Source organism: Ahaetulla prasina, chromosome 2 (genome assembly GCF_028640845.1).
Source record: "Ahaetulla prasina isolate Xishuangbanna chromosome 2, ASM2864084v1, whole genome shotgun sequence".
Classification (NCBI taxonomy): domain Eukaryota; kingdom Metazoa; phylum Chordata; class Lepidosauria; order Squamata; family Colubridae; genus Ahaetulla; species Ahaetulla prasina.
The window spans coordinates 280891034-280905553 of NC_080540.1; the positions used below are offsets into that span (position 1 = coordinate 280891034).

General features: G+C 42.6%; 1 protein-coding gene across 1 annotated transcript in view; it reads left to right on the forward strand.

Annotated features, from left to right (window-relative positions):
• The window catches only part of ADAMTS12 (ADAM metallopeptidase with thrombospondin type 1 motif 12), a 190730-nt gene that overhangs the window by 96862 nt on the left and 79348 nt on the right, over positions 1-14520 (forward strand). Inside the window, exons 4-6 of the mRNA XM_058170200.1 lie at positions 9039-9235; positions 10936-11019; positions 12394-12518. Of these exons, the coding sequence (XP_058026183.1) occupies positions 9039-9235; positions 10936-11019; positions 12394-12518 (406 nt within the window). The remainder of the gene's footprint in view (positions 1-9038; positions 9236-10935; positions 11020-12393; positions 12519-14520) is intronic.

A 14520-nucleotide genomic window follows, 5' to 3' on the forward strand; every position in this document is an offset into this window, starting at 1 on the left:
GCACCCCTTGCACAGACAATTCCCTTTTTCTTTACAAATTCCTTGAAACGCGTAAGCAGCGGGCCATCCCTTTGAACCCAACTGATTACAGTCCTTAAAACAACGTCCCGGTAGGAGGCCCGAGCCACTTCCTGCGATGTGACTGGCCAGAGTCCAAAGAGTCAATTAGTAGAACGGTGTGCCCGGGTGGGGTCCTCGATTTCCCTGGCAATGGGCATCTGCTCAATGCGTCCGCATGCCCCAGCTCCTTTCCAGGCCGATGCTGCAGTTTGTAGGAGTATGCGGTCAAAAAATAGTCCATCTGGTCAGTCTAGGTGAGAGTGCTACTGGCGTTGGGCGGTCGCCAGCCAGTAACCCCAATAGCGGTCTGTGATCAGTAACAATTTCAAATCACGCCCAAAACGTATTCGTGAAATTTTTCACCCCTGACACTATTGCGAGCCTCCTATCTAGCTGGCTGTAATTCCTCTCAGCCGGGACATCGTTCGTGAATAGAACGCTATAGGGGCTTCAGTGCCGTTTGGGAGTCTGTGGCTAAGTACCGCTCCTACTCCATAGGGGACGATCACAAACCAATACTAATGGCAGTCTGTTGTTGTATTGTATTAACAGGCTATCGCTTGATAGCAAACTTTTACTGCCTCAAATGCCCTATTCTCTGACTTCCCCACGACCAAACAGTGTTTTTCCAAGCAATTTATGCAGCGGTTCAGCAACGGTTGCCTTGTCTTTTAAAAACACGGCGTAAAGTTTACCAGACCCAGGAAAGCCTGGAGTTCTGTCTTGTTTTTGGGTGCTGGGGCTCTCTTTATCGCCTTGACTTTGCTCTCAGTGGGGTGAATCCTTTTTGTCTATTCTATAGCCCAAAATTCAACAGATTCGACCCCTATCTGACACTTGCTTGCTTTGACTTTTAATCCTGCCGACCTAAAATGGCCAAAACTTTCCTTAATCGCTTCCCAGTTCTCTTAAATCTTCCCTGATACCAACACATCATCGAAATAGGGTACGACTCCGGTAACCCTTGTAGGAGCCGCCCATCAAATTTTGGAATAGCCCGGGCCACACTCACCCGAACTGTAACCGGGTGCACTTAAAGGCACCCCGGTGCGTTACAATGGTCTGGGCCTCAGCTGTGCTAGCATCTACGGGTAGCTGTTGGTACGCTTGTGCCAAGTCTAATTTGGCGAAAACTTGTCCGTGCCCTAGTGAGTGCAATAAGTGTTGCACTACTGGAACTGGGTAGGCGCTCTTTTGCAATGCTTTGTTCAAGGTAGCCTTGTAATCAGCGCAAATTCTTATGGACCCGTCTGGTTTTATAGGGTGACGATTGGCGTCTCCCATTTGGCATGGTCAACTGGCACTAGTATCCCCTGGCTGACTAATTTATCTAACTCTTTGTCGATTTTAGGTTTGAGTGCAAAAGGAACCCTCCTTGCCTTTAACCTAATGGGAGCTATTTGGGGGTCTAAATTGAAGGAGATAGGGGTCCCCTTGTACTTGCCTAAACGGTCCTCGAATACGTCTGCGAATTCCTCCAGTAGGGCGTTTGCAGGTTGCATCCGCTCCGGTGGACGCCAGTCACCCCATTCCCAACGCCTGAACCAGTCTAGCCCCAGCAAGCTTGGCAAGGTTCCTCGACTAACGTGATGGGCAGGGTCTTTTCGTATGTCCCGTGCTTGACCTCGACGGTCGTTGTCCTCGAACAGGGATGCGGTTGCCCTGGTAATCCTGCACCCGGAGCCGTTGTTTCTGTAGCTTGCGCTTTGCGATGTGCGGCAAGGCTTCCACAAAAGTGTCCCAGGACATGATTGTAATAGCTGATCCTGTGTCTACTTCCAGTCGGCACGGTACGCCTTCAATTGTCGGGTTTGTGAAGATCTTTTCTTCGATGCGGGTAGCTGCGTGGTCTATGGTAACAGTCATTCGGTTTGACTTCGCTCTTTCTTTCCTGGCCAATCGCTGGTCGCCTCGCCGATCTCGCGCTCTGATTGGCTGGTTTGAAATTTCGGCGGAATGTGGGGTTTGCATCTCTGACTCAGAGCCGCTCTGATTGGCCGATTTGAATTTTCGGCGGAAGGTTGGGGTGCTCGGCAGACTTGAGCCAGGTGCCCTTCCTTTCACACCGCCGCAAATGGCGCCCTGAACTTACATCTTTGGCGCTGATGTCGCCCGCAACTTCCGCATTCCTCCGGGTCTTCCTTGTCGATTTTCCGTGTAGTGGACTTCTTCCTCCTCTTCGCTGGTTGACTCACGATAGGTTTCTTCGTGGTGGACTGTGCTCGGCTTTGCGCCCGCCATCGGCGTGAGTCGCTTTTGTAAGGTGTCTGCTGCATGGTTGGACATCTCATGGGCTCTGGCTTCGTCCAGAGCGTTTGCCAATGTCAGGTTGCTCTTGGCTAGCAACCGTCTCCTCAAACGGATGTCTCTGACCCCCCGTATAAGTTGTTCCAGCAGCTCTTCGTCCAGATCGCGGTACTCGCAATGCTTGGAGGCTTGTCTCAGGGCTGCCATGTAGTCGCTGATAGACTCGCCTTCTTGTTGCCTGCGCCCCCAAACTCGCATCACGAACGATTTGGACGGGCTGGTGCGTAGTGATTCTTCAGGAGGGTCTGAAGGGTCTGCCACGATACGGAGTGTAGCGGTGTTGGCTCCGCTAGGGCTTCTGCGACGGCGATGACTGCTGACCCACAGTGGCTTATGAAGTAAGCCCGTTTGCGGTTGTCGGAGACTCCCTGTAGCTCGGTTGCCTCCAGGGAACTTTCGAAACGGGTCATATATATTCCCCATGTCTCCTGGGCAGGGTCAAACGGAGTGGGTGGCGTGTAGCCGGTCATCGCTGCAATGGCCGTCACCTTGCTGGGTTTGATTCTCGTAGTGAGTTCAGCTCTGTTCTGGTGCTCTGCCTCAAGATCCCACCTTCGTCGCCAATGTTAAGTTTGGGTATTGACGAGGCAGGAGACCAGGTTAGTGACAACAGCTCTTTAATATAGTGTGACCCAGCAAAACTCTGGAGAAAAACCTCTCCTTATATACACTTCAGCCTGAGGCTGCATCCAATCAGAACCGAGATATTTCCCGCCTAAAACTCCCGCCAAAACTTACAGTAATACATTACACAAATGTATAAATCCTATTAACTTTTAAAGTATAATACATCTCATGGCTCAATCTTCTGATGGGTGGGTTACACACAAGACAAGCCGATTAAAGGCTAAAGAGAGGAACAGTCAAAATGTCTGACGTGCATCTAGAAGTGGTATTTCTCTTCTCTCCTTCCGTCCTGCTCCAGGGTCCTATTTCCATCACACAGATTCTTTTCTTCAGGCTCATCAGGATGAAGTTTTTCCAATGATTGGAAATGATTGTCCTGATATCACTTCTTTCTTCCAGAACAATTTATTAGCAGAATTTATGGGTAGTCCTTGTTTAGTGTTGTTTAGTGTTTAGTGTTTAAATGTTGGATAACCATCTGACTGAGATGGTGTAGGGTTTCCTGCCTGGGCAGGGGGTTGGACTAGAAGGCCTCCAAGGTCCCTTCCAACTCTGATGTTATGTTATGTTATGTTAGTGACTGCCTTGTTTAGCAACTGTTCACAATTATAATGGTGATGAAAAGGTAATTTTGTGACCAATCCTCCCTTTATGACCTTCCCAGGTTTGTAAAGCAAAGGAAAGTGGAAGTAAATCATAAGGACGGTCATGGTTTCACTTAGCGACAGCATTGATGAGCCCAATTGTGATCACTAAATGAGGAATACTTGTAGTAAGTTTTACCCTAGCAGCTGAACATTGCTAACTTCAGAAATTCTATTCCAGAAACTTGTGCTATTAATTCAAGATGTATTGAAACACCTCCCTCTCTCTCTCTCTCTCTCTCTCTCTCTCTCTCTCCCTCCCTCCCTCCCTCCCTCCCTCCCTATTCCAGCATTAATGCCTATTTTTGCTGGTCAAGCCTTTGGTCCAGTGGTGGGTTCTAACCAGTTTTACCACCAGTTCGCATTGCGCATGCGTTTCGCGCAAGCGCATTGAGTAAAAAAACAGCTGAGGCATGGCAATCCACTCTGCCGCGCCTTACAGCCGAGCTAAAAGCAAAGGAATAAAGGTAGGTATAGCGCGGGGGCGGGCAGAAGGGCCCCAAGCCAGACTAGAATAGCTCCAGAGAGAAGTGAGACTAAATAGAAAGAGGTATATCAGCAGTAGACTTAAGTAACCCTCAGAAAGCCCATTAGTCACCTAGTAAACGGCCTTTACACTAAGTCACATTGCCATCAAGCCAGTAACCTCCATGTTGTTCATGAATTATTTTGAAACCAGCCAAAGAGATAGCTAGTGCCATAATTCATGGTAGTGAATTTCAGAATTGAATTATGTAATTGTGTAAAAGAAAAAGAAAATCATTTTGTCCTGTTTCTTCCACTGGGAGACCTCTGATTTTAATAGATTGGGAAGGGAGAAATAGCTCCTCCTTGTTCCCTTTATCCACAGCTTGCATAATTTTGTACACTTCAATCATAGAACCTCTCATTTGCATGCTTTCTAGATTTAAAAAAACTTAAAGGTTGCAGTATTTTCTCACAGAGAAGCTTCACAGAGAACTTCATAGGGTACTTTAACTTCAAACATTGTTTGATTAAAACTAATTCTCTCTTGATTTGCAACAGACTCAGCCATTAGAGTAGTCTACAACCAGCTACAGAGATGTCAAATTAATGAAAATTTGCATGATGATGGCATTGTGCAAATGGTATGATTTACATACTTGTATTATGTAAATAATCTCATTTGCATGATGATCTCATCAAGTATAGATCATCCTTTTGCCTACCATTTCTTTCCTGCAGGCATCCTTGGCTACTGTTGACTCAATTAAGTGTGATATAAGCGTGCTGTGCAATCCAGCTCACCAGAAGTACCGTATGCTTTGTATTAAATTCATAGGAAGGAATGGAAGGCTTAGCTTCATTACTTAACAAATTCTGTTCCAGCTGAATGAGATATCCTGCCTTTTTAATAATACACAAAGTTTATTAAAGTCTGGTAAGAAAAAAAAAGGCTTTTGTGTGAAATATTTGATCTTGCAGAGGTGATACATTGAAATTTTTGTTTAATGAAAGGTAATAAAAGAAACTCTGGAAATGGAAAATTCATTTTATTGTATCTTGTCCGGTTTCTTTTTTCTTCAGCTTACTGAACAGAATAGAATTGAGAGCTGCAGTAAAGTCTGCTGAAACTCAAGCCAAATCTGTTCTTGCTGAAAAACACCTGTGTCTAAAGGAGAGGGTATAAGATCTGTGTGAAAGTTTTATCAGGATTATTTGAAGCATCTAGTGACTTTGGAGTTGTGGCTTCGTCAAATGAAGAATTGAACTTTGGCTTGCTACATTGTTCGCTAAGCCTGGCATCAAGGGACTGAATCAATACTTTTCTGTGCTTTTCTGTTGTGGAAACTTTTCAAGTTTAAGTTTAAAGTTCAGTAGGCACTTTTCTTAAATGCAACGTGTTTATCCTGACCTTGCAGTTCGTTATTGTGAATTTTGTTATCTACAAAATTCATCAGATCAAATTCAATATATAAATTCAGTCTAAGGTTAGCAGATGAAATAACAAAGGTGACTGTCAAACGAAATAGCAAAGATTTTTTAGTAGCAAGGAGCTTTACTGAGAATCATGAATCGCGATTGGCTAAGTATGACTAGATACACAAGGCATTCTTTGACAAAATGACAAAATTAGTAGACCAGAGGAATGCTGTCGATATAATTTACTTGGACTTCAGTAAAGCATTTGATAAAGTAGACCATAACCTACTACTAGATAAAGTAGAAAAATGTGGGTTAGACAGCAGCAGCACCAGGTGGATTCGTAATTGGCTGACCAAGCGCACTCAACGTGTAGTCCTCAACGGAACTACATCCACATGGAGGGAAGTATGCAGTGGAGTACCCCAAGGCTCTGTTTTAGGCCCAGTACTCTTCAACATCTTCATCAATGACTTGGACGAGGGGATAGATGGGGAACTCATCAAATTTGCAGATGACACCAAGCTGGCAGGAATAGCCAACGCTCCAGAAGATAGGCTCAAGTTACAGAAAAATCTTGACAGACTTGAACATTGGGCGCTAACTAACAAAATGAAATTCAACAGTGAAAAAAGTAAGGTTCTACATTTAGGCAAAAAAACCAAAATGCACCGGTACCGTATAAGTGGCACCTTGCTCAATAGTAGTACCTGTGAGAGGGATCTTGGAGTCCTAGTGGATAACCATTTAGATATGAGCCAGCAGTGTGCAGCAGCTGCTAAAAAAGCCAACACAGTTCTGGGCTGCATAAACAGAGGGATAGAATCAAGATCACGTGAAGTGTTAGTGCCACTTTATAATGCCTTGGTAAGGCCACACTTGGAATATTGCATCCAGTTTTGGTCGCCACGATGTAAAAAAGATGTTGAGACTCTAGAAAGAGTGCAGAGAAGAGCAACAAAGATGATTAGGGGACTGGAGGCTAAAACATATGAAGAACGGTTGCAGGAACTGGGTATGTCTAGTTTAATAAAAAGAAGGACTAGGGGAAACATGATAGCTGTGTTCCAATATCTCGGGGGTTGCCACAAAGAAGAGGGAGTCGGGCTGTTCTCCAAAGCACCTGAGGGTAGAACAAGAAGCAATGGGTGGAAACTGATCAAAGAAAGAAGCAACTTAGAACTAAGGAGAAATTTCCTGACAGTTAGAACAATTAATAAGTGGAACGACTTGCCTGCAGAAGTTGTGAATGCTCCAACACTGGAAATTTTTAAGAAAATATTAGATAACCATCTGACTGAGATGGTGTAGGGTTTCCTGCCTGGGCAGGGGGTTGGACTAGAAGGCCTCCAAGGTCCCTTCCAACTCTGTTGTTATATTATTATATTATATTATATTAATTTGTCTCCAGTGTATAAGCTCTCAATGTACATGCAAAGTAACAAAGTAATAACAATCTTAATAACAAAGGACAATAATCATAATGATATTAATAGTAAGGTAGTGGAACAGATGATAAGGATAAAAGTAAGATAGCCAAACTACATGGTTGGACATCCTTAGACATAAGACAGTGCTGTGGGAATTAGGTGTTTAGCAGAGTGGAGGAAAACTGTCTTAGGGTCTAGTTTTGGCATGCAGTGCCCTATAGCGGGGTCACAAGGGGAGGAGTTGAAATAGTTTATGTTCAGGATGTGATGGGTCTGTAGTCTATGGAGATTCTCAGTCATCCAGGTCATGGTTGTCTCAAATGTGCTTTTTCAAGAGGCAACTGGACTTCCTGGTTTTGTTTTGAAGACATTTCGCTTCTCATCCAAGAAGCTTCTTCAGCTCTCAGAGCTGAAAGGATCTGTAGATGTTTTCTCAGCTCTCTTTATGACCCATGTAGTATACAATACACAGTAATGGCAAAACTGTATATACTCGTATTGAAAGTTTAATTAAATTCAACCAGAAATGACTCCCTTGCATACAATATATCACAAAACAAGGCAGCCTTAGAAATTTGAGATTGTTTTTTAGGGGGAAAAAAGTTAAGAAATTACTTTAGAAATCAAATAAGCTATTTAAATAAACATAAACAACATTCTCTCATATTTCGAGAAAAGGACAAACTCCTCTAAGTAGTGATTAATGAACAGAGATAATGGAAGGGAAGGGAAAAGAAAGCTAATAAAAGTTCCTCTTTGAAGATGGTTTATTGTGGTTCTTTTTTTATTTTATTTCAGCATTTTGCTTTTCTATTTTATTTTATTGCTATTAGCTTGAAGAATATAAAGTGAACCTCTGTCATTTTATGTTTATTAAAAAGTATCATATTATTTTAAAAGGGAAATTGTTTCAGCAGCTTTGCTGGGCATATTTGCTCCCTAAATTTTAGAAGTGCAGAACAAATATAGTTGCTATGATCAGGCTTAGTTTCTCCCAAGTAATCCTGCCTGCTTCAAGTGCTGAGAGGTTCTACCTCTCTCTTTCTCCTGATGTTCTGCCTACAGAAATGAAGATGAAAGTGTCCTTCTCCTGTGTGTGAAAGGGATGGGTGAAGGATATCTCCTAGCTAACTAACTATACCCTACCTCCTAACTATATCCTACCAAGAGAAGGTCCAGAGCATGGGTAGGTTTCAAAAATTTCAGCAGCGGGTTCTCTGCTGGATGCTGGGTGGGCATGGCCATGATGGGTGTGGCCTAATCAGCCTCCTGCACCACGGTGGGGGAGGGAGCATTTTCACCTTCCCCAGGCTCCGGAGGATTTCCTTGAGCCTCTGGGAGGGCGAAAACTGCCTCCCCGGGCTCTGGAGGCCCTTCGGAGGCCGGGAATTTCCAGGAGGCCCATTTTTCCCCCTCCCTGAGCCTCCGCACAGACCCTGCACTTACCTCGCATCCAAAATGGGATGGAGACGTGGAGGGGTGGGGTGGGAGGCTCCAGCCAGGGGCGGGATATTGGAGGTTCTCTGAACCAGCCATAACATTAGCTACAGGTTCTCCTGAACCTGGGTGAATTCGTAGCAGCCCACCCCTAGGCCAGAGCGCAAATTTTCTCTCTGGTTGCCTTGGAACAAAAAGCAGGAAAAAAAACTGATCATAGACAAGCAGCAGGAAGAATGACAAAGAAAGAGGGGATACAAATCCTTAACTTTCTATCTACATCCAGATAGCCTTTCTGATCAGTAGTTTCTGTGATGTTGAAGAGTTAGTGCCACCAAAGACACACTTCTGACAACATGAAGATATTCCCAAGGACTGGATGGAAGAAGCATCTGGTTCTGGATTAGAGTTTTGTGAGTCTAGGTCAAGGATGATGGGTCTGTTCCTGCCTTGTCAAAGTTCTGAGGCCTAGAACTACTGCACCGAGTCTTGAGACATGTTCTTCTGGTTGTTCCCCATGTCTTGAGGTAGACTTTTGACCAAACTAATCCATGTAATGTTATGATCCTGCAAGAAAGAGAAATCTGTTATTTATGATACCTTCACAGAAAGTACATTCAACACTATTTGATTTTTTTGTTTGTTTCAGAAACATCAACCTTTTTCAAACAGCAAGAACTTCGAAGGATGAAGTGGGAAAGGAACCGTGTGATACCAAGAACAACCTACCGGCGTTCTGTCAGTAAAGAAAGATGGGTGGAGACTTTGGTGGTTGCTGATAGTAAAATGATTGAATACCATGGAAGCGAAAATGTGGAATCCTATATCCTCACTATCATAAATATGGTAGGTCATGTAATTTATTTCTATTGAGGGAGATTTGATTTTGATTTGATTTTGATTTTAATTCTTTTTGATTCAGTTCAATGAATGTGATTATCCCCTATATTTAATTATTTTCTCCTGTCATCTTAAAAATAGAATAATGCTTTTGTGCAAGTACAGTTCTTTATCCTAAATATGCCTGAAGAAGTATGCCAAATGCAGGTGGGGAAAACAGTGTAAAATTTGACTCAAAATATTTTAGCAAAAGCAGCAACACTTCCAGTTCATCTAAGCAGCTTAGTCCTTATCCATAGCAACCAACACAAACTCTATATAAGTCTGCCTTGCATTTTATTTCATTTGCTTTAGTTATCATAAGTTCCAGTAATTCCCATTTAACATCTCAGGACCTCTTCCTTTTCCTCTCTCCTTCTTTCTCCAATCATATTTAGCTTGTAAGTTCTTTGGAGAAAGGAACTATCTTTTGTTAGCTGCCAGATAATTTGATGTTGACCAACGGTGTTCATGCAGGGTGAAATGCTACCGGTTCGCTCCTGTTCGGGTGAACTGGTAGTGATCAAAACTACCGGTTTGGGTGAACTGGTAGTTAAAAAAAGCTATCAGTTTGTCTGAACCGGTACTTCTGACAATCAGCTGTGCTGTGCAGTTTATATATAAACTGCATTAAATATATATATATATATATATATATATATATATATATATATATATATATATATATATATATATATATATATATATATATAGGTCTTTGTTATTCGGGTTTCTCCCGTAAAATTGGAAGTGTCTTGGCGGCGTTTGACAGGTCTCACTCATCATCTTCAGGCTTCAGCTTTGTGCTTCCAGAAGCACGGCTGAAGCCTGAAGATGATGAGTGAGACCTTGTCAAACATCGCCAAGATACTCTCAACCTTACGCGGGAGAAAACCCGAATAACCAAAGACCTACATACAAACACCCGCGAAAACCTCAGAAAACATATATATATATACATACATGTATGTATGTATGTATGTATGTATGTATGTATGTATGTCTTGGCATATTGAGGTCTTTTCCTGTGTAAAGTTGAGAGTATCTTGGCGACGTTTCGACAAGGTCTCACTCATCATCTTCAGGCTGGTGCTTTTGGCTGATAACAGAAGCACGAAGCCGAAAGCACCAGCCTGAAGATGATGAGTGAGACCTTGTCGAAACATCGCCAAGATATTCTCAACCTTACATGGGAAAAGACCCAAATATGCCAAGACCTACATACCTATACCCGTGAAAACCTACAAATGTGTGTGTGTGTGTGTGTGTGTGTGTGTGTGTATTACAGTGAAGCTAAATCGCACGGTTCTCCCTCTCGCTGTTCTACTTACCCAGTGAAGTCTTCTTTTTCCATGCAAAGCGTGCATTTGGTATGTGCTGTGCATGCGTGTGCAGCGTGCTTTTGGCGTGCACCGCACCAGCAGCGATCCATGGAGGATTTCCCCACTGTGTTCATGGGACTAAGGAACATGTGTCCAAAAAAATCAAGATGTTGGCCACAACTATGCAATCAAAGCACATTTAAAAAAAAGGTGGAGCTTCAATAGTTGGATTGTGGCTGTCATCTTGACTTCTTTGACACTCCTCCGGAAAGACCTCATCACTATTAGGAAAAAATATTGAAGAAGAAGAATCGGCTAACTTCATATTGCCTGGCTTTGATTTAGGTGACAGGATTATTCCATGATCCAAGCATTGGCAATGCGATCCATATTGTGCTCGTTCGGCTTATTCTTCTTGAAGAAGAGGAGGTAAGAACTTGGTCTCCTGGTTAATCCTTGCCTTGGTCATGCCATTGAAGGAAGATTTTCGAAGGAAAGAGTGAGTTTTTAGGGCCTTGCAAAAGAACAGAAGGGTTCCTGCTCAGTGGTGAAATTCAAATTTTTTTACTACTGGTTCTCTGGGCGTGGCTTGGTGGGCGTGGTGTGGCTTGGTGGGCGTGGCAGGGGAAGGATACTGCAAAATCTCCATTCCCTCCCCACTCCAGGGGATGGATACTGCAAAATCTCCATTCCCTCCCCACTCCAGGGGATGGATATTGCAAAATCTCCATTCCCTCCCCACTCCAGGGGATGGATACTGCAAAACCTCCATTCCCTCTCCACTCCAGGGGATGGATATTGCAAAATCTCCATTCCCTCTCCACTCCAGGGGAAGGATACTGCAAAATCTCCATTCCCTCTCCACTCCAGGGGAAGGATACTGCCTAATCTCCATTCCCCCTCCACTCCAGGGGATGGATATTGCAAAATCTCCATTCCCTCCCCACTCCAGGGGAAGGATACTGCAAAATCTCCATTCCCTCTCCACTCCAGGGGAAGGATACTGCAAAATCTCCATTCCCCCTCCACTCCAGGGGATGGATATTGCAAAATCTCCATTCCCTCCCCACTCCAGGGGATGGATATTGCAAAATCTCCATTCCCACCCCACTCCGGGGCCAGCCAGAGGTGGTATTTGCTGGTTCTCCGAACTACTCAAAATTTCCGCTCCAGAACCCGTCAGAACCTGCTGGATTTCACCCTTGTTCCTGCTATCTGAACTTCACGGGGCATGATTTTCCAAAGGTCAAGCATTGCAACAGAGAAGTAGGGCATCACTTGGGCCTCCAGTTCCAGAAATAGGTGCAATTGGAATAAAATAGATCTAGGATCTACTCAGTCAATTTTTACAAAGAATCCAACTTTTTATTTTTCCCCTTCAGAAATGCACTCTGTAGAAGAAGAGTTTAATTCCAATACGCCTGCTTTCAAATAAGATAAAATGCTATAAATTTATCATTATGCTTCACCTATCCTTTAGGTTAGTGATAACATTTGTTTCAAAGTAGAAAAATAATATTGTTCTAACTTAAGAAAGATATTGCAGTTTCTTTTTGTTTTGTTTTTTCATCCTGTGAAGTCTTCATTTTTCCTATTGTATTGTGTTTTTTTTCTCCCCTGATCTATCTTCACTAATAACCCCTTTTTTAATCATGTCAGGATTCAATAAATTACCATTATAATGTCTCTCACCTCATGCAATGGCAATATTTATTAAAACGAAATTAATTTGCCAGGCTTTGTAATTATTGCAGATACTGATAGTCCTCTGACAAGATAATTCATTTCCCCATCTCTTTATAGCAAGGACTGAAAATCACCCACCATGCAGATAAGACTTTAGCCAGCTTTTGTAAATGGCAGAAGAGTATCAACCCGAAATTGGATACAAACCCACTTCACCATGATGTAGCTGTACTTCTTACCAGGTAGGATATTCTCCTTATGTATGGAGTTCATGTTCTATTTCTGAATGAGATACGGGTAGTGCTTTCTTTTCAGGAGGCAACTGGACTTTCTTGTTTTTTCTTTTGAAGACGTTTCCTTCTCATCCAAGAAGCTTCTTCAGCTCTGACAGGATGGTGGGGAATGGAAGGATTTATATTCCTTGCAGACAGCTGGTCATCTGCATCCTTTTAGAGGGTGGTTGAAGCACTTGGAGGTTTATCTGTGTCCTCAGGGTCACCTGAGTAGCTCTTCTGGTTCCTGTAGTCTGTAATTTTTCCTCTGGAAATTCATTCCTACTCCAACACCACTCCAAGGGTTTTCATCCCAAAGTATATAAAAGTCTGTAGAGATTCTCAGTCATTCTGGATGACTTTTAGCTATATAATTTGGGATGAACACCCTTGGAATGGTGTGGGAGTAGGAATGGATTTCCAGAGGAAAAAAATTGTAGACTACAAGAACCAGGAGAGCTACTCAGGTGACCCTGAGGACACAGATAAACCTCTAAGTGCTTCAACGACTCTCTAAAACAGTGGTGTCAAACTCATGTCATTATGGCATCGTCACGTGAAGTATCGTGACTTTTCCCCCCTTCGCTAAACCGGGCATCGCCATGGCCAGTGCATGACACATCCGGCCCGGAGGCTGTGACAGCCCTGCTCTAAAAGGATACTAATTACCATCTGGCTGCAAGGAATATAAATCCTTCCATTCTCCACTATCCTGTCAGAACTGAAGAAGCTTCTTAGATGAGAAGTGAAATGTCTTCAAAAGAACAAACAAGAAAGTCCAATTGCCTCTTGAGAAAGCACCTATGGGACAACCATGACTTGGATGACTGAGAATCTCTACAGACGGGTAGTCCTTGACTTACAACCACAATTGAGACCAAATTTCTGCTTCTAAGTAAGGCAGTTGTTAAATAAATCATGCCTGATTTTGCAACCTTTTTTTTTTGCCACAGTTGTTAAGCCAATCACTGGAGTTGGTAAGTGAATCATAGGGTCATTAAGCAAATCCAGCTTCCCACATTGACTTTGTTTGTTGGAAGCCAGTTAGGAAAGTCATATGATGCTGCAACCTTCATAAATACATGCCAGTTGCATTCATGAATTTTTATCAAATGTTGGTAGGAATGCTATGAGAGTCATTAGTATGTTGACCTGTTGTAAGTCACTTTTTTTCAGTGTCATTATAATTTGTTAAACAAATGGTTGTAAGTTACTATTTAGCTTTTCAGAAGAAACAGGAGTAGGGAAAGCTGGATTTCTCAGTAGAATTACTATAGTTGAAAACAGCTTTATGGACTATCTTAACGTTTTGCCTCATATACTTTTATGTATTTTACAATACTTTTGTACCTTACTTGAGCCAAGAACTATGCAAAATTGAATAACTGAATTCCACACATCAGAGGAGTAATTTCCGAATTCTTTTTGCTTCCAGATATACAAATGATCAAATGAAGTTTGCCAAAAGAAGCAGTCAGGTTGCTTCTTCTTGGTAAACTTCATTTGATCATCCGAATTACAGCCTCTAGTATCCTTCACCATGACTATTGTGGCTGGAACTACTATTGATTTTATTTTTTATTTATTTATTTTGTCACACAGTATATATAAGCATAAGCATGAAATAACTATACAATATATAAGCATATATATAAGTATAAGTATGTAATAACTATATTAATTGGATATAATGAAAGGAAACAATAGGACAGAAACGGTAGGCACGCTTGTGCTCTTATGCACACCCCTGTTATAGAACTGTGGTTCTATAACATCTGGACAGGCACTTTTCCCTATTCTTATCCTAAAATATCCTTATTCCCTTCCTATTTTTAATTATGACTGCGTGTGGCTTAATTACAAAGATCCATACATCAAAAAGTTGTGTCTTTGAATGTCACCTCTTTTTTGAACTTATGAGGTAGTCTTTGCTGTGCCATTCTGTTGAGACTCTTCCTCTTTATGCATACAT